At 46.4% G+C, this 21165-nt stretch overlaps 1 protein-coding gene across 7 annotated transcripts in view; it reads left to right on the top strand.

Moving 5' to 3' along the window:
- Positions 1-21165, top strand: part of TNRC18 (trinucleotide repeat containing 18) — a 470959-nt gene that overhangs the window by 372228 nt on the left and 77566 nt on the right. For all 7 annotated transcript variants that reach the window (XM_069645534.1, XM_069645537.1, XM_069645536.1 and 4 more), the window contains 2 exons: positions 1323-1439; positions 14148-14312. In XM_069645534.1, the coding sequence (XP_069501635.1) occupies positions 1323-1439; positions 14148-14312 (282 nt within the window). The remainder of the gene's footprint in view (positions 1-1322; positions 1440-14147; positions 14313-21165) is intronic.

Genomic DNA, 21165 nt, shown 5'->3' with positions numbered 1-21165 from the left:
TCCCGTGCACTTGCACGTTCTGTCACTGGGCCTAGTAAGATCACTGTTTTGTTCTCCCCTGTTTCCCTGCCTTGCCTTGTCGCGCTCTGAAATACTTGTGTGCGAGCGCAATAGAAATAAAATATCAATATCAAGTATAGGTGCCATACAAATGACCAATAAAAAAAAATGTGCAGTAAATGCACAAGTTGAATCACATAAAAACGGCATCGCACAGCTGCCAACAGCCTATCTTGGGCACGTTGTCAAAGTAACCAAAAAGCCATTATATTAAAAATGTAAGGATGCAAGATATCCCAACTGAACTACACTGTAAGGTGATGTGTGCGATTGTAAAAGTATAAAATCATAGAGGCATAGACCTCAAACCCTTTGGTATTTTGGTGTTTTATTTAGTGCCTTATTCTGCCAACTGTCAAAATCGGTGCTTTGAGGCACTGCTACTTGCTGCATAACAGAAAAAGGGTAAACCATAGAAAACAGTAAAGCTCATCAGTGCAACACATTCTGCTGTAGGACTCCGAGCCCAGGCTCCAGAGAGCATGCATCAGAAACTCAAAAGCCCTCTTGCTTCCTGATTTCCTGAGGCAGCATAGCTTGATTGCTTTTTTTCTGTTTTCTCCACAATTTCCATAATCAGGATAACTTTTTTAATGTTTCGGACTTTGGTCACTTTCAGGAAAATACCAAATGGTGGTATCCTTTTAAGTATGGCAGCAATACAGCCAATTGGTCTGGGCACCATAGGAAAATATTTTGGGAGAAATGTATTCGTGTGTGTGTGTGTGTGTGTGTGTGTGTGTGTGTGTGTGTGTGTGTGTGTGTGTGTGTGTGTGTGTGTGTGTGTGTGTGTGTGTGTGTGTGTGTGTGTGTGTGTGTGTGTGTGTGTGTGTGTGTGTGTGTGTGTGTGTGTGTGTGTGTGTGTGTGTGTGTGTGTGTGTGTGTGTGTGTGTGTGTGTGTGTGTGTGTGTGTGTGTGTGTGTGTGTGTGTGTGTGTGTGTGTGTGTGTGTGTGTGTGTGTGTGTGTGTGTGTGTGTGTGTGTGTGTGTGTGTGTGTGTGTGTGAGATATGGGAATTCAGAAATGCTCAAAAGTCGGATAGTGTTGTGTTTTTTTTATTTTAAGGCAAACCAGTTGTGAAAAGTGGCCTTACATTAAATGCACTCTGCAAACCTACCTCGTGTAAATTCATTAGCATACAAAAGTGTTGAAATGCTTACTGATTTGGGGACATTCTAAAATACACAGATATTGCTACTAAGGCCGACTTGCTGTCTTATGTCCTCCTAAACCGATCCTCTGCTTGCCTCCTATGATCCTTAGCAAACAGTGAACCACAAGAGGACGGAGATTTGATTACTGTGGAATTCGATGATGGCGATACCGGGCGTATTCCTCTTTCTCATATACGGCTACTACCACCGGATTACAAAATACAGTGTAAGTACAGAGTTGTAGAAATATTCTCAAATCTTTGGACTGAAAGTATACCTAATTGTTTTTCAGTAACTAGTATGTGGAGCAATTCAGATAGGTTATTGCCTTTGCTGTGACTTCATATACATTTGACTAGGCAAAACATTGAAGATATGTTTTCAAATATTGACTGACTCATTTAAGACCCTCTCAGCAGCTGGTAGGATTCTAATTTGCCAAATTCAGGAGAAAAGTCCAATTTTTCTAAAGTTTTCTCTGCGGACAACGTGGTAATGTGTCTCAGATGAACTGGATTGTTACCTTTATGCCAAGCTTTCCATCTTCCAGTCTTGTAATTGGACTGGCAGTGGAGCTTTACTATCAGCATATTTTTACCAGCATACCTTTGGATTAAGCAATGGCACGCATTTCTGTTTTCAGCTGAATTAAAAACATCAAAGAGCTTTCTTGCTTGGATAATTTTGCACGGACAACTTTAGCTTGTTGTGGCATGGATTTGTGTCCTAGTTAGTGATAGCAAGAAGAAAATAGATGGATCTCTTTGCTAAGGAATGAGTATCACAAGTATCATTACTACACATCTTGGAAAGATGGGTGGGTGAATTCCCGGGGCTTTGCGCTGTTGTTTCCTTGGGACTACATGACTGCATATGCTTTCCCCCCCTCCCACTGATCCCTGGGATTCTCCAGAGGTTTCAGAGGGCCCAGAATTTAGTCTCCTGATCTCCTATTGGCCGAATGGAGCTGGTTCTTTGACTGCCATAAAATGGCACCTGAACCCCCTCTCTTCGTGTCCCTGCCAGATCTTTGCCAGCATCGGGGGAGGAGGGGAAAGAGTACCACCCCTCAATCGCTTTCCTTGGTGCTTTGGCACCTGAAGAACTGATGGACAATCTAGGCTTACCTGAAGACCATAAGCATTTTTGTCAGCATCCAGGAAAGTTAGCACTGTTTCTCAGAAGAGAGGGAAATGGCTTAGATTCTGCCACTGGCTGCTTGATGGAGCTTGGAATCCCCTCCAAGCTTCAGTAGACGATGTCCATTCTGTTGAGCCCATTTCTCTCAGGGATGCAAGTTTCCTTGTGTAGAACCTCACTGGTGGGATTAGTGCTTGCTTAATGTTGAAAGAAAGGGCCCTGGGGCTTTCCAACCCAGTCATAAAGCGTCACTTTTGTGAACTGCTGCCCCTGTTCCCACGTATGTGCTTGCCTTTCCCAGCATGAGTTTTGAACGCGCTCTTAACAGCATTAGCCCATAAACCATTTGAGCTTTTCTTCTCTGCGGATTTGTGGCTGTTTTCCTGCAAAATGGCTTTCCTAGTGGCGAGAACATCAGCCAATAGAATCAGTGACTGTCCGGTCTTTTCCTCGGAGGAACCTTACGTTACCTTTCATTGAGAGAAGTTAGTACTTCAAACACACTGTTCATTTCTTCAAAAGGTGGTCTCAGAGTTCCACATGAAGCAAGAAACATCACTTCTATAATTCTTCCCGAACCATCAGACTGAGTTCTGCACGGTTTGGATGTTTGTAGTGTACTAGACCACCTCAGCGAGCATCAGACAAACTTTGTCACATTTGGTGCGGTCCCAATTCGGGCAGTCTAGCAGAAAAAACATTGTAGAGTGGATGCCAAATTTGGATAAGCATTTCTATACAACATCTCAGCATACACTTAAGGCTCTTCCACCCAGTCCTTGGTACTCTTGAAAGTATGGTGGAAAGGGGAGGGGCACGTAGCATTAAGGACGCTCCTCACGGTAGTGATTTCGGTTCTCCTAGTCCAAAGTCCCCCTTCCTCCATACGTCCACCCTCTCTCTCCCTAAAATTGAATGTGCTAGTCCTTCCGGTCCTCTAGACGGATAAAGGGACTGAGGATTCAGTTTGTGGCGGGGGCTGCTCTCAGCCCGTGCAGCCACATGCACGCTTTTAAAGGGTAGCCATGCACTGCTCTGTTTAGGCTCCAGTCCCGTCCCAGCTCCAAGTAAACTCCCATAAGTATAGAGAAAAGGGGGCTTTGACTAGGAGTACAGTAGTTCGATGTTGACAAACTTATCCTTAATCTCCCTTCTACATCTCCTCCTTAGTCTGTCTGCCATCTCCCCCTTAGTACTCATCACCACCTTCATAGATCTTCCCACTACCTTCTCCTTTCCACATTCTCTTTAGGTTTCTCTGTACCACCTAACACTTAGTGCCTTTTTTCACCTCCTTCCTATTCCTCCAAACTCCTGCCTCCTTTCAGTTTCCTTCCATCTGCCTCCAAACGATCACCATAGCCATGTACTGACCCATGGCACTCTCTAGCATATATAGGCCTCTGTTCCCACCACTTAGGGCGGGCCTAGTGAATTTTGTGCACCTGGTTTCCCCGATTACTCCTGATAGTTGATTGGTGCACCTCAGAAGAAAAACTGCTGTGGAATTGAATGCGCAGGATCATTGCCCCACACAGGCATGCAGGCCAAGCCTGCAAGGCACTCTGGCTAAGTGCAAGAATTGGCATTCCACACATATTCCTCTGATACCTAGGCTTGCACCACATCGCTCCCGCAGCAGAACAAGAGGTGCAGTGGTAGAAACTTGCAAGTACTGTAGAAGGAGGGGGGGAAGAGGGGGTGAATTCTCTAAATTACTTTACAGGTTTTCTCATCAATCCTACCTCTTGAAGGACCAATCTGCACTTCCATGATCCCTTTGTAGGTTGTGTGTTGAGCTGCTCCCTCCTGAGACTGGCATAGTAAGGGTATCCATGGGCTCTTCCCCCACAGCCCATCAAACCCCCACAACACCCCACCACAAGCATCACACAGCTTGTGGCACACCCAGCCCCCTAGACAATCTCACTCTCCACTAGCTGGGGTCAGGATTTGAACTTTGTCTTGGAGCACAGTACATTGAGTGCGGTGGACCACATTTGATTTGTTTTTATTGAGCAGAGGTTGTAGAATATTATACTTTTTATCCAATTGAAAATTAAATGACCTTCATGACTAAACATAGCCATCAGTTCGTACTTTGAGAAAATAGATATTAGCCATTGCTCACAACCCATGTGGCCATGGTGCTAACGAGTTACAAGCTTATCAGTTATGACTAGGGCTTTTTTAAGAGGGTAACAGTTGAAAAATAGAAGGCATGACTCAACATTTGAATGCTTATAGATTTAAAAGGGTGAACTAATTTGTGGACAGATTTCTTTTTTTTTTTTACATTTTATTTTATTAAAACATTTTTACAAGTTTGGCTTAATGTCCTAATTTGCTTTACGTCTATTGGTGTCATAACCTAACTGCATTTAGTTACAAAGATGTTGTACAATCCAGCTGAGCAGGGGGGCTAGCCATCCACCACAAAATATCCCTCAGTCATACACACTCTGAATCAACCATGCAACTCTGACTAAATCTCTGCTAGTTAGATTTCACCTTTCCCCGTCCCTGACCCACAGCTTCGTACTCCTTTACAAACCCCCTGGCAATAATGGATATTTCGCAGAATCCCTTAGTGACTCCTAGCAGCCCTCCTGATATCCCACCCTTTGCTTCCCCTGCTAGGAGAACTCATCTGGTTTGACATACCGTTATTAGGGAGAATTCACAGAAATTTGCTAATTCCCTCCACCTTAGAGACCCCTAGTAACTTTGCTGAATTTCGAGGACTTGATTTTTTTAACCTGGAGAGAGAGACCCTTTTCCCCACTCTCTCTCATGTATTTTAATGCGATTTTGAACACTGTTTCTTTTGGTTGTGGAGTCTGACAAACTCCATAGGCGTCATCTTTTACAATGTGTCACACAGCACCTTTGGTGCATTGGCACAGGGAATTTGTTAAGATTTCCCAAAGGTTTAAATACCTTCTCTGGGATAACCTACTGGTTCCCAGAGCAGTTAAGTGAAATTGACTTTACTTACCATTGTAGCTTTCTAGACCCAACACACACTATCTTACAATAGGGTGCTGGAGGGGTTACCTAGTAGCTTTGTCTAGCTTCTCATGTAAACATGTTTGTTACCCTTTCCTCACTGAATGGCTGGTGGCAGTGGTTTAGTTTTAACAACCGTGGTGTGCCTTTACCGCGGGCTGCATTTGTAGCTGCAGTAAAGCACCCAAGGGTGCCATTTTTGTCAAAATCACTGAAGTCTTCTTTTTTCGCCATTTCTTGGTGGAAAGGTCCTTAAGATTTACTCTGCGCGCCAAACCAGGTTTGGTCCCATTGTTTGCTCTGCCTTTGGCGGGCTTCACTAGTGAAGCTTGACTCTGGCTCAAGGGTGTCTGGGGCAGGCGGGAAGTGAGGAAGGTGCCCGAAACTGGTGGTGCATAGTCTCCTAGGAGACCCAAATGCACTCTGGCTGGCTGACTGTCCGGCAAAGGATCTTGCAGAATCACTCGCAGAGCCGTTCCCGAAAAGCACTGAGCACTTTTCCTCCAGCGGACGTTCAGCACTAGTGCCGAACAAAGTATTTACTTTGATTTTTGCCTCCTCGATCCACGGACCTTTCCAGGCCTGGCATTCCCAAGGATTGACCTAGTGGCCTTCTACCCCCTACTACTCTTAGTAGGGAGCACCCACGGGCATCATTTGAGATGCTATGAAATTTTCACTGTTAGTATCACTCCAATTGTAACGTGGTTACGTTGAAAAATGTTTTCTCCCTCCTGATGAATGTTCCATACTTGCCTTGAGGAACAGAAACATGTTGAGATATCTCTGTATAGTTACCAGAGATTTATATTTATGACACATTGATCCTAACTGAAGTAGGGTACTACATTATGTTTTATATGCACCGATTTGTGTTCTTTTGATACATTGTTTTTAACTAGCTATCCAAGCTTGTCACGTAACTCCTGTCCTTGTTTGTCTTCCATTGGATATCTTAAGCTTTGTACTGTGGACTGCTTCATTTAAATTGGTTGTTTAAACCTCTATGATTTACTATTAAAACCTGATACTTATCTTTTAAACTGTGACTGGTCCCCTTTTCGAAGCACTTTAGTTTTGTTGTTCTGTATTTCTGGCATCTACACTATAGCTTTGTCTCCCTTTTTATATATATATATATAAGAAAGACAGCCACCCTGCTGGGTGACTGACAGCTGGGCTGGAATGAATGGGAGAGAACTGAATAAAAGGTGAGGCTTTTGGCTTGGAAGGCAGAGTCGACCACTGGACGAAGGAACCAAAGAAGAACTTAAAGAGCACACATGCTGCAATTCCTGGACCGTTGGTTTGCCCAGTGAAGCCCTGCTGCTGTTCTGAATCTCCAAATTCGTATCGACACAGAAGCCCCTGCAAGGACTTCTTCTCCCTTTTGAGTTGGTGGGACAAATCGACTCCAAAGTAAGCCACCTGGACATCCATCTCGGAGCCGGTTGAATTTCAACAGAGTTGCTGCTGGAAACCATATAGCCAGGGAGAGGAACACCAGATTGTGTGCGTTGCTTTTAAGCTGTCTTAGATCTTCAGGAAGATCCTCTGGACTCCCAGGAAGCAGGCATGACCGAGCCTGACCCCTTCAACAGAGTGTGGCACCCCAGAAGCAAGGAAAGTCCACCTCGACAGCCAGGAACTGCAGTGTTATTTGCGGTGGACGCGAGGAGCTGAAACACTGAACAGCCACTGAAAGTGAAGTTTGCCGGTTGCAAGTTTTGACCGTCCCAGTGCAGTGCAGGAGTCCCCCCACATCCTCCCTCTTGTCCCCACGACTGAGGCCCAGGAACAGTGAGATCTGCAGAGCTGCACAGGAACAGAAGTCATCTGCTGCATCTTTTCTTCATTTTAAAGGTACTGTAAAACGTCTGAGAGAACTTAACTCTTTCAAATGGATTGTGTCCTCCAACGTATTCCACATCTTTGACATGTAATGTCCAAAGCTGTGCTGCTTTGGACATTTTTTTCGGCAGAGGATGTCCTGCGTCGATGGCGTCGGATCGATGTCCTTCGAAGGCCTCCGTCTAGGGTGACGTCACAGGATGTTATAAATGGGACGCATGGTGCCCGTAACCTCAGTTTCGTTATTTCCCAAACGTGTTTGCTTCGAGAACTCGGCGCGCCTCGGGTTATCTTCTTTGAGAAAATGTCTTCGTCTTCTACCCCACTGACTACACGGTCTGGTTTTAAGACATACCGGGACTGTAAGTCCAAAATGTCCATCACTGACCCACACCATATCTGCTTATGGTGTCTGGGTGAAAGCCATGATACCGACGACTGCTCGAAGTGCCAGTAGTTGACTGCCAAGGCCTTGCGGCAGCGTAAGGGGAAGTTGCAGGTAGGTCGGGTTTCCAAACCTTGTAAAAACCAAAAATTCTACAGGTATTTCCACTGACGATGCAAGGGGTGACTCTCCCTGTCGGTCAGAAGGAATCCAGGGGCTCTAGGTCCACAAGCGGCGTCACAGTTCGCCTTCCCGGTCCTCGGTCGATGATGGCTCCGCAAGGAAAGTTGCTTGTCCTACTAAATCCTCTACTCCAGAGGAATGGGAGGCATTCAGGGAGCAAATGTTGGCGATGTTTCAATCCCAGGACACAGATGCCTTCGATGGAAGTCGGCAGGGAACGGTCTTGGTCCGATGCTCGCGCGCCCTCAGGCCTGGGCCCTCGGCACGATAAACATCGGGAACCGTCTGGTGGATCGCCAGAGACATGCCAGATCTAGATCGCGGTCTTCTTTGGTGCCATGTCCATGGAGTGAGGCTGTCAGGGCTTTGCCTTCGGATCGGCCCTCGGAGCCTTCAGCGCCCTTGTCGACGCCAAGACCATCGGCGCCCTCGATGCCATCTGGGCAAATTGGCCGGAATTTGCCATTGGAAGCCCCTGTGACTGTGGATCCTCCCGGAAAGGTCTCTCTAAGTCTGTGAGGCCTGTTCTTGCCCCCAGGGCCACTCCTGTTCCTAGGAAGGAGTTCTTTCATTCTCAGCCGGGCATTTGAGGATGAGGAGAGGTCTGAGGTGGAGATGGAGCCCTTTGATAATCCTGGTGTAACACCTGAGACTCCTGACATCGTCTTTTCTGAGGACAGTCAGTTGGAGGATCTGCGTCAGCCTCTACATGATGCCAGTGGCTTTGACACATCTCTTGAAATGGGGTTTGGTAGGCCAGAGCCTAGGGCTCATGCTGAATCCTCCTATAGGAGGTTGATGTCGAGAGTTACGGAGTACCTAAGGTGGTCAGGCCCTTCAGGTTGAATTTGATCAGGATGACCCGACTGATATTTTAGATCAGGGTCCGTCCACTGACCCAGTGTTGCCTTTTCGTTTGGCGTTACAGAAAAGGGTGGCGGCTACTTGGCAGACCCCAGAGTCTCTTCCGGAAATACCGCCCATCCACTAGCGACTCCGGCTACCAATCCACTCGCCCCACTCTTGGAGTTTGCTGGTTCAGGCGGCCACTCCCACCTCGAGGCAGGCAGCGTACCCTCCCATCCCTCCTGATGGGGGACGACAAGCGCTTCGATTGTTGGGCACTCAAGGTATTTTCAGCTGGGAGTATGACACTGAAGTCTGCCAATTCCACCTGTGCCTTGGCAAGGTTCTCACACTCTGTGGAATTCTCTCTAGCGGCTGAGCATATTCCCGAGGGGGAAGAAAGGGATGGGTTCCTTGTTCTTGTGCAGGATGGCAAGGATGCCATGTGTGAATCCCTTCAGTCTCGGTTGGACACAGCTGATATTGTTAGGTCCATGGCTGAGAGCACCATGATACGCAGGTTTGCGTGGTTGTGGAGGTCTGGTTTTGCTCCAGATGTGCAAGCCTGTCTTCTCAACATGCCCTTTGATGGTTCGCATCTGTTTGGCAGCAAGGCTGACCAGAGCCTTGAGAGGTTGCAGACCCCCAAAGCAGCTGCTAAATCTTTGGGCACAGTGTGAGTCAACCTCTGCCTTTTCGTCCTAGGGGACAGCAATGGAGGGGGGGGGGGGTGTTTTCGTTACTACTCCTCTTTTGTTAGAGCGAAAGGAGCCACTAATCAAAGGGGCTACCGTAGAAATATCCGTGGGGGACGGGGAAGAGATGCCAAAGCCGCTCGGGCAGTTACTGTAGCCGCTCCAAAACAGTTATGAGGCCAGGTCCCATTGTTCGCTGGTTGGGGGCAGACGCTCAGCATCTAGAAGAATGGTGAGCCATTACTTCAGATGCGTGAGTTCTGGAAACAATAGCCCACATCTACTGCCTTCCCTTCCTAAAGCGGCCTCACGACAATCCAGCTGGGAATCTCTTTGGAGTTTCCGGATCCGCTCCTTGTGCAGGAAATCATGACCCTCCTGGAGAAGGGTGCTATGGAACTAGTGCCTGTGCCAGAGAGGAACAAGGGCTGGTATTCCCCATATTTTCTGATTACCAAGAAAGACAGAGGACTGGGACCCATCTTGGATTTGCATCGCTTGAACAAGTTCCTCAGGAAGGACAAGTTCAAGATGGTCACTCTCGGGTCCTTCAGGCCCTTCGACTTAAGAATTGGTTGGTGTCTCTGGACCTAAAGGATGCTTATTTTCATGTGCCCATCCATCCAAAGCACAGAAAATACCTGAGGTTTGCGGCTGGCAACTCGCACTTTCAGTTTCGGGTCCTGCCATTCGGATTGACCTCCGCCGCGAGGGTTTTCACCAAGCTAATGGCAGTGGTGGCGGCGTATCTCAGGAGGGGCATGGGGTGGTTGATTCACGTCTACCCTTACCTGGATGACTGGCTGATCTGGGCACGTTCTACCGAACAATCTTTGGATCATCTCAGCCTCAACTGCCGTTCCCTTCACAAGCTGGCCTTCTCCCTCAATTTCAAGAAATCCCCTAACTCCTTCCCAGCAGCTCAATTACATTGGGGCTGTGCTGGTCACATCCTTGGAAGTGTTCTTCTCCCAAGGTGAGGGCTCATCACATTGTACAGATGGCTAACAAATTCCAACATGCCCAGAGTCTTCCGGCTTTCGAACTCTTAAGGTTGCTCGGCCTCATGGCCTCCTGCATTTTTCTGGTGCCAGAGGCCAGACTGAGGATGAGATCCCTTCAATGGGCTCTCAAAATGCAGTGGTCGCAATTCTCAGGCAAGATTTCGGATCCCATTCCGATTTCACTCTGTCTTGCAGGATCTTCTGTGGTGGGCCAGCAAAGGAAATCTAATGCAGGGGGAGCCTTTTTGGCAACTGTGGCCGGGGGTGAAGGACACTTCTCTCACAGGATGGGGGGCTCACGCCAACCAGCTGACCACCAGCGGTCATTGGTCTCAGTCGGAGTCCAAACTCCACATAAACCTTTTGGAGCTGAGGGCCATCGGACTAGCCCTGAAGGCTTTTCTGCCTTTTTTTGCGTGGTGGAAGAGTGTCCTGTTCATGATGGACAACACCGTGGCCACGCATTACCGCAACAAAAAAGTGAGGTTGGGGTCACTCCCGCTGTTGAGAGGCGATGCAGCTCTGGTTCTGGGTGATCCAGCAAGGAATCTCATTCTCGGCGGTTCATCTAGCCGGAGAGGAGAATGCGGCGGTGGACGCTCTGGGTAGGCAGAGCACGGTCTTCCATGAGTGGGAGTTGGCTCAGGAAGTCCTTGAGGAGAACTTCGGCCTTTGGGGAACTCCTCAAGTGGATCTGTTTGCGACCGGGGCCAACCAGAAGTGCGAGAGATTTTGTTCAAGGGAATTTCCTCCAAGAGGAGCCTTAGGGGACGCGTTCGTCGTGGATTGGTCGTTCCCAACTCTGTACGAGTTGCCTCAGTTCCCCGTCATTCCTCAGGTGCGAAGGAGGTTGCGGAGATTCGGGTCCCACATGATCCTCATTGCTCCGGATTGGGCCAGGAGAACGTGGTACCTGGACCTTCTAGAAATGTTCATCTGTCCTCCACTCCGTCTTCCCCATAGAGAGGACCTTCTCGCTCTCTTGTGCGCGCAAGGGGGTGGGGGGGGGTGGTTTCTGGGTCAGGGTTCTCCATCAAGAGGTCAAGACTCTTAACCTTCACACTTGGTTTCTGAAAGGTTGCGATATAAGGATTGTGACCTCCTGCTTAGGCGCGCCTGCCTTTCGGCTCAGAGCTCCAACGGATCCAATACTTTGCAGCAAGACTCCTCATTGTCCTTTCCCCAAGAGAACACATATCCCCTGCACTCTGGGTGCTTCACTGGCTCCCAATTAGCCGACAGGTCACTTTCAAAGCCATATGCATCACCCATTGTGCCCTTCACAAGAAAGGCCCTGAATTCCTCCAAAACAAATTCTCTCGCTATCAATCCACCAGAAACATCAGATCTGGCTCTGCACACCTGGTCCCCCCACCCTCCCTTTCACCAGACTAGGATTTGCCTTATCTATCCAAGTCCCCACAAAAGACCCTCAAAACATTGCTTTCCCTCCTGCAACCTGACTTATTCATGCCTACACAAAGATACGTATGGCAGGACTCCAGAGCCTCCCAGATCAATTGTGGGTTGTGACTGGAGGACTCCAGCTTTGGTGACCTGCCCAGGGCAGCTTACCCGAGCAGACAGTCATGGCCTGAGGCAATGGGCCGCTCCCTGGTCAGCGCCTTTGTCCCTGCCTAATCCCGGAGTCTAGGCTTGTGAACAGAGCACACTCGCTCTCTGTGGCTCTACCAGGACGCTCCTTCCCTGCGACCAGCTGTGGGACGTGTGGGGGTTAGCAGCGACAGCTACCATCCGCAACTTGCCCTTTGCTTGTGGCAGGCCCCATCCAGACATCAAAACCAATGGACAGCAGCTGCCAGGTAAAGAGACTGCCCCAACTCTCATTGTCGGTGGTTGCATGCAGCCAGGTGATGTTGAGGTGTAGGTACTGGGGTTTTCCAAGTTGTCATAGTGCAACTAGTGTATCAACACAAGGTAATTGCAGAATGCAGCCAGACTCAAATCTATGTGAAATGAAGAATAAAGCCAGTGCATTGATTGTAGTTACGTGGGTAAAGCAGCGATCACTTTTATGCCAGGTCCTTGTGAAATAGTCTCTATACTAATTCCAGGTGAACTTAGAATGTAGCCATTACACTGAATAGATAAGCGCAGAATAGTCTTTATGCGAACTAAGCTAATTAATCTAGCATGGATATGGAATCTAAGCGAAATAAAGAATGTTAGCCAAGGTTTGAATCCAGAAGAATGTGGATGGCAGCTAAATGTGGAATCTAGAGGAACGCTGATGCAAATCTTTGCACTAAACTTGGGAGTATGTAGAAGTAATCTCTATATTAGAGTAAGTTGGCATAGAGTTTAGCCGTCATTTATCTGGGGTCATTGTTAAAATGGATACCGTGCATTTAGCCTCAATCTCCATGCATAGGGAAACTAGCCGAAGGTACAGCTGCGTACCTGCAAGCATCTGCCATCATACTCCACTCGAGGAAGACCCTTCGCTTAACGCCTCTGCCATACAAATGCAGCTACTGTTCACAACAAAAATTCTGATTTCACACACTTTCTCTCCCACTTTAGCATACCCCTCTAGACCAGTTTTCACCACCCATCCACATGCCAGCTCGACAGGAGTGGCTTATAGTGACTTGGGACAACCCTCATATCATTTTACTGTCCAATATGCACACTCATACCAGCACCTCCTCGAATTTCTTACCATACTTGCGCTCCGTTCCAGCCAAGCGCATCAACCTACAGCACGTTGTGACCATACTAATGGTGAAAGGCGCTATACAAATGACGCATTACATTACTTTGGAATTAGTTAACCAGAACAATCTATTTGAGAGCACTATTGTAGGAAAAGCTGATGGTACGGGTGTATTCAGAACCTGAATATGGTTTTGGTATGTGTAACGAAAAAGCAAATATTCTTGTGCTTCATGATTTTTTAAAAACATTGCCGTGCACAAATACTTTGATTTCAGTTGATGCATCCCCTTAATTGTGATTAGTAGATCTTTGGGATGTTTCTAGCAGTGCATTGCTAATTATGTTAGTATTCATACATTCACTTATATTTTCAATTAGTGCATCCTCTCTAAGGACATCCTTTTGAATATAGGTTACTGCATCCTCAGTTTTAGCTCATATATCAGTGATCCTAAACTTTGATTAGTTCATCTCAGTGCAGTGCATCCTTTTCATTTTAGTTAAGGCTTCCTCTGGGTGCATCTTTTAATTTTGGTTGGTGCATTCTAAAAAACTCACTTAGGTTTTTCTTGATGCTTTTCTGTGAAAATCATCCTGGTACAAAGTATTTTTGAAGTAGCGTTAATAATGGTATGATATCAAACCAAAGAAATCAGCAAGAGAAACAATACTGAATTTTTTTGAATTAAGGTGTACGCATTGGTTAAGCATTGTAAAAAGTTAGATACAAAAATTAGTATTTTTCTATAATTTAATTGTTAAACAAGGTTTAAATTAGCCACCACTCCTCCTGTTTTGCCATTTCAATGGCGTAACACGTTTAGAGGATGTATTAACTAAAATTAAAAGGATGCACTGCTCTGAGATGCATTAACTGAAGATTTATTGTCTGAAATTTAGGATGCACCACCCGATATTTAAAGGATGCACCAGCAGAGGATGAACTAAATAAAATAAATGTGTAAGATTTTGGAAGTGCAAGAATAGTTCCCTTTCTTTACATGTTATTTGATACTATGCAGATGTGGTCCATAGGAAATTACTTGCAGCTATAGATCATAGTCTATTAGATAGTGGAAGTGATTCTGGTTTAATATAGTCTGCTAAAGTCAATAATGGTTATGGTATTTGGTTACTTGCAGGTGCTGAACCATCCCCTGCTCTTTTGGTGCCCAGTACAAAACGCCGCTGCCGGAAATCCAGCAAAGACACAGTGGAAGTAAAAGAACTGGTAGTGCCCTCGTCTGAAGAGCAGTTGACCAAAAATGGAGGATGTGGCAGAAAATCAAGTGCCAAACAGAATTCTCGTAGGTTAATTTGCTGTATTTGCTTGCCCTCACTTACATGTTTTCACTTCTGTTTGACTTCTTTGTTGTGGGCTGGTCTTGGATCATGTCCACTGTGGGGGTGTCAGTCTTCCACCCTTAATTACATGAGTGAATGCAATTTCTCCCATGTAATTTATATCCATTATTTTCACTCGTTTATCAGCAATAAGTTTGGTTATGTTTTGTCATAATTGCCCTCACCCAAATTGAGACCATCTTCCCTCGCCCCTGAAAATTGAGTATTTACATCTTTCTTGTGCCGTTTGCATGTTCCTAATTCCCAGGGCTAACATTCATGAACGAATCGCCTGACCCTTTGTAGGATTTGTTTGGTGGGTGGTAGAAGGTCTTGCTACAGTCAATCAACCCAGCTTTATTTCTTATTCAATTCATGATGAATGATTTATTCTCGTGGTTAGACAAGTGGGATGAGGGGAGTTTTTCTGATCTTCTTTGAACACCACTTTCAATTGTAAGGGGAAGACTAAGCATGCGTAAGTACCTTTTATTATAATTGCATCACCCCACCAAAGCTGATGCTCATTTATTGCCTTAGAAGGATGAAAAGCTGAGTTGGACTTGCTGGGATTCGATCCTGCAACCTGCAGGTCTCGCACACATCTCAGCATCGAGCAGTCAACCCACTGAACTATCTTATCTTATCCTGTGTCTTACTGGTTTTTTCTTCTTCTTTTTAAAACAGTTTATCTTTTTTGCTTTCTGTAAAACGGTGCACATGGGGAGAGCAGCGATATTAGATTTCTCATAATGCAAACTATCCAACACATAATGACATCACAGTATGTATCAGAAAATACAGTGCTTTGTTTCTCCAGCATTGGATCTTTCATAGATTCACATGCTGTCAATATTCCCCGTCGTCATGCTGGGAATCCTCTAACATATAGCAGTTTAAACTTCTACTGAAACTGTCACTTTTGTGCTCTATTACAGTAATTTTTGTATCATATTGCCCACAGCCAATTGAAACATCTCCCTTAGCTCCTCCGCTGTGGGCTATTTTCATAGTATTTTTACTGCACGTTCATGTTGGGAGTTATCAAAAAATGTTCTCTACCTGTTATCTACTAAAATATACTTTATCCTTTGATGGAAATAACCTTTTTTTGAGGAGCCATCGAAAACCGACGCAGACGGTGCAAAGCCTATAGACCGTTTCCTGATGCTGGTAACATTAAATTTTCATCGTCGTTAGGTAAGATTATCATAATTATGATAAATCTTCCTGACCTGTGTAAACCCCAGAACAATTTGCTTGGACTTAGTAACTATTTGACCTTGTCCCTGGGTGAAGGGCAATCTTTTTCCCCTTTCACCTAGTCTTACTCTTTTATGGGTGACCTTTTGGTCTCTCTATAGTTTATGGTTGAGGTTATAGATAACTAGATGTTTTGGGCTTAGGCTGGGTTTCCCCTTTAGTCTCCCCTGCTTATTGCTCTTTCATGTACTTAGGTGAACTACTGTTACCAAGTAGTAAGGAGGGATTTTCATCCCCTTTATATTTTGTATAAGTGAGCCAGCACACCCCACCTTAAGTGGAGTGCTGGGGGGGATACAATGTATCCCCTTTATTACTTACCTGATAAGATTTCTGTTACGATACCCTGGGACTTCGAACCATTGCACAGTAACCTCCAGAGACTTGATTTGTGTCCTTTAAGTCGCCTCACCAGAGTGCTGGACCAGTTTCGCGCTGAGAATCCGACCAGCGATATTCAGTCTTCTCCTGGCTCCTGAAAAGAGCTCCAAAACCCGAGTCTAGATCAGCACGGAATAAGCCCTTGCCTGGAGCCTTCCCTGTTGATCCATGCTGCAAATTCCCTTCCAGTGTCTTTTCTTCAGTTACCACAACATGGAATTCAAGGACTGGGTTTTCGGCTGCGGATCCTAAAGACGTCCAGCTGCATACTCGTCTTCTCCGCTGAGGTACTGTGTTGTCTTGGGTATTACTTACCTTAAGCCTTGTGTGATTCCTGTGAAGCTTTGGGGTGATTCATGTGATGGGGAGTTCCCTCATGCAGTTCACCCAGGCCCAATGCTGGAATACCTCTAGGGTGTCTTCTCTGAAGTCCCTGGACCCTTTCTGCAACTCTAAAATAAAGTACTTGTTCGAAGAGCCTTTTTCAGAAACTCTGGACGTTTCTGTGCATATACTGACTCTATCAATAGCTGGCCTCTAGACCACTAGGATCCCTCTTCTGCCACTGAGAACTCATGCGTCAAGATTAGGGAATGACTTACAAGGCCAGGATTTTACCTTGAACTGTATAAAGTGTTGGAAGTCTTACTGATCTATAAGTTGTATTGCTAACTGTCCCTTTGAAATATGAACAGTTGCAAAAGTTCTTACTGACCTTAGAATTTGTTCTGCCATTCCTAAAAGTATGAGAGTGCTTTTTCTTAACTGTGAATTGGATCCTCCTAGCAATGTTGCTGGCTTCCCCCAACTATTTCTTTCAGAAAAAGTGTACAAGTTCACCAAATGGGATTTGCTTCCCTGACTTACGTTATAGCCTGTCTAGAATAAGTCTGCCTTGGGTTTTACCTACCCTGAATAGCTGTGTGCCATTCTGAATAAGTATCTTTGGTTTTACTGACCTTGGTCTGCTGTGTGCAATCCTAAAATAGTGTAAATAGTTAGTGCTTACCTTAATCAGTGTTTCACTGATCTAAAAAGCAACTGTAAACATTTATTAGAACATTAGGTCTTACTCGGCTGGTATAACTGAAGGAGATCATAAATGTACTTATAGGTTCATATTGTTCCATGAAACTGTGTTCCATTATTCCGAAAAGTATCCTGGTAATAGGTTTGATTTATCAAGTGATTTCTTAACTGCGTGTTACTTCATGACTGACGGGATATACTACCGTTGAATTACTTACATGTTCAAAAAGTATATGTAACCTGGTTTTACTGGCCAAGAATAACTTATTGCATTCTGAATGTGTTATAGCTTTAAGCAACCTTGAACTGCTCACTCATATTCTTAATAAGGTAATACTTTGGGTTGAATCAAGTTTTCTTTGATTGTGTTTATATGTATATGTGTGTGAAAGTACTTATTTACCCAAGATTCATCTTGGTCTACTTGTATTTAAATAAACCATTTATTTTTTCAATACATAGTGTTTCAGTGTTTCTTTGGACCATATGTATGCGACAGTTTCTTTGTATCAAGCTACAGCCCTCTCTCCCTCCTAAGATGAGCCTGGCTGCTATGTCCACTCTACCTCATTATCGGGTGGTACAGCCTTTATTAAGAGCAGAGTGTATTTACTGCCTCAAATGTATGGTTTTATGAAGCCCTTAGTTGGATGTTAGAAAAACTGTCCTAACAGTCGTCTGTGCATTTTGGCCTACCTAATGGCTGAATCCCTCTGTGGGCTGAAGGATGTGTATATTGAAAGACCACCATGACTGTCTCTTGTCTGCATCCACATCATGTTATACAAGACGTCTAGATCTGCCAGTCCTTTTCCAACCAAATGCTGCGTGATCGTCACCAGTGCCTTGTCCCTTGGATTGAAGATGCCAGTGGGGCCTCTGACTCTGCTTCTTTGCCTCACTATGACAAGGCAGGATGACCCAGCAAACAACCTCCAGTAAGAGGTCTAGGTCGCATGAAGACCACGCCAGCAGCAGGAAGAGAGGCATCTGACGACGAGTCAAGGACGTCTCACAAGGGCCATTACTCACCACCTAAGGTTAGTGCCCAAGAGGGTTCGCAGGGCATGAGCAGCAAAGGCCTTTTTCCCTGCCTGGCAGCGGCAACCCCATGCACTAAGTCTGGTGGCACCCTCTTCATTGTCGACAGTGAAATCTACCCTGTCAACATAGTCATCCTAGTCGGTGCTGACTAAGTCTTCGTCAACGCTGAAGTCTTCCTCTGGCTCGTCCACACCAAGACCATCTACCCTGTCGGCGTGTGCCCGCGGACGAGCACGCTACTCCATAGACTAAAACCTTGACAACTCAGTCGTCTCGCATGGACACTGCCATCGCGCCATCAACTGTTGCGACCACTTCAGCAAACCCCACCAACACGGTGTCTGCGCTGGCAATGCTTCCATGACCATCACGATCTCGGAGTGGGGTTACTCCCGCACGGAACCATTGTCGTGGAGCCAAGTCGCTCTTCCTCTGATGACTTGGAAGGGAGGGATGTGAAGGCTGTCATGTCACCTTCCTCTTCCCCACAACGCAGGACACCACCTTCTTTGGGGCAGCCTTAAGGATACCAGTAATGCCACCCTTGCATCCAATGCCTGCAGGAGACGAATTACCTGCAGTGCGGCCGGCTCTGCATATCACAGCCGACTCAGTCAACAGACATATTGATGGACTTATTGTCCACCCTTACTATGCTGGTGTCTACATTGCAGCAAAGGCTTGCGGGGCCGGCATCAACCCCCGTTACCACCACAACGGTCGCCCGCAGATGCCCCTGGTCCTTCCAGTGAGGAAGAGACTTTTCACGACCCACCATGGGGGTTGAGCACCAGGCACAACCCCGACAACTGTCTGAGACGGGGGACGGACACTGACCCAGACCGGCTGGACGATGTGGCGTCAATGCACATTGATTAATTCAAGGATTTCAATGGGGAACGAGATGAAGCCCCAATTAGACTCTCCACCAGATGAAGTGGGGGGCTTTCGGTGCGCTCATGGACAGGGTGGCAAAAATGTCCGGCCTCAACATTGAGGAGCAACGCAAGGAAAGTCTCTTTTACCAACAGAGGAAGCAGCAGAGGAAATCGGTTATGTCCATTCCGCTTTGAGATGTCTGGGAGGGATGGCCTCGTCACCATGGCGCAACACCCGGCAATGGCAAGAAGGGGCTCTTTCGATAAATACAGGGCCCCAGATAGTGCCCACCTCCTGTCTCCGCATGCAGCTTATGCCAGACTCTGTTGTCTGTGCTGTGGTCAGAAAAAGATCAGCCAACCCATTGTCCTTCTTTGTTCTCCCGGACAAGAAGGGAAAACGCCTGGATGCCTTGGCAAGAAAACTATAACCACCGCAGCCACTACCATCAGGGCTGCTAACACAATAGCCATTCCCATCAGATATAATCTCGAGCTATGTTATAAACTGGGCCCCATCCTGTCTGACAAAAAAGAGACAATGGGAATTTTTCATGAAGGTGAGTTGGCCTCAGACCATGCCATTGCATTATCTGTAGGTATTGTAGACACAGAATTTCGCCATCTTGGTAATTGAGCAGTCCTTCGCCGACAAGATTGGCTCAACGGTACAGATTTTCAGCCTGATGTGCAATTCAGAGTCATCGACATGCCTTTCAACGGCTTACACCTGTTCAGGAAGACGGTTGATGAAGCCTTAGACTCCATCAAAACTGACACGAAGACCACTCACCTCCTGGGGAACGCTGCAGCAAAGGCGCCAGTTCTTCCACCCTGGAAAAGGGCGCTTCAATAGAATTTCACGGGACAACAGCTCTTCGTACCAGACGCCATACTCACGGGAGCAATACAGTCAGTCCTACAGAGGTGCACAGTGCCGCCCTTGCTCCTCCCAATCCAGCAAGCAACCATGACCAATCCAGGGCCCAGTCCTCTCTTCAGCGCCCCGGCGGGAAGCAAGGCTGTCGTGATTCGGCAGAAGATGGGGAACCATCAAATCTTACAAATGTGTGCTCTCCCTTCTCCAACAGGGCCACTCGCTGGAGTTCATAAACATACCGCCGGTCATTCCACCCGCACACAAGCCGGAGAAGTTGAGTCTCCTGCTGTAAGAAGTGCAGGCATTGCTAGTAAAAGGGGTGGTGGAGAAGGTGCCAAAGCAAGACCTGGCCACAGCCTATTCTCGCTACTTCCTGGTAAGAAAGAATGCACTGCACAATAAGTCATGGGTGTTGAAGACCCATATTAGATCTAAGTGTGCTCAAAAAATTGCTGAAAGTACAAACGTTCTGCATGGTATCCCTGCAGCAGGTCCTGTCTCAGCTGCAACAAGGAGACTTCCTGGCTTCACTGTCTCGAGGATGCTTATTTTCACATTCCTATTCGCCACTCAAACCGGCGCTACATGCATTCTGTGGTGGCATGAGTAATTACCAATTCAAGTGTTAGGGCGATGTATCATTGTTATGCTTTATCCCCTCGTCTAGTGAGACCCTCAGCACTTTTTGCTGGAAAGGTTCTATCCTGAATGAGGGGGAGCCTTTTTGCACCCATTAATTCTTATTTGCTCTGACACTTGGAACTCTGTTCTGTGTTTTAACTTTCTTAAGGAGTCTGCTTCAGTCTAAATCTAAGACGTCTGTGTTTACCTTTTGCAGCACACCATTCATTATGGGCAGTGTTGCTGTAACCCTTTGGGTTCTCATCTGGGATTCTTTTTTTATCCTTACTAACTACAGTTCCTAAGGATAGAGCGATACTTTGTATCCCTCCTAAAAATGTGTACTATGAGATTAGCACACACCACTGTATGTGGAGTGCTAAGTGGATACCTAGTAACCCCCTTCTATTGACTCCTGTGACATTTTAGTCACATAGACAACCCTATAATGATGGCTGTATTCAGTCTCAGTTTTGTACAATAAGAATATTGCGGTTGTACTCTTACGTCACGTCCCCTTACTCTTGCGTCCCGTCCCTCCATACTGTATGGGCGTCCCTTCCTAGGGACGGGAGATGGAACCTTTTTTACCAGAAAAAAAACATTTTCCCCTTCAAATTTAGAAGCGTGCGACCCTGGGAGCATGCGCTACCATGACTCCGCCCATCGGTGCCACTCCTCAGTCCCCTTTTCCACGTCATCGGGAACAGGCCGATTTCA

Source organism: Ambystoma mexicanum, chromosome 2p, assembly GCF_040938575.1.
Source record: "Ambystoma mexicanum isolate Mex_15411 chromosome 2p, UKY_AmexF1_1, whole genome shotgun sequence".
NCBI classification, from domain to species: domain Eukaryota; kingdom Metazoa; phylum Chordata; class Amphibia; order Caudata; family Ambystomatidae; genus Ambystoma; species Ambystoma mexicanum.
The sequence above is the reverse complement of the archived record's forward strand: the minus strand, read 5'-3'. Positions and strand labels throughout refer to the sequence as shown.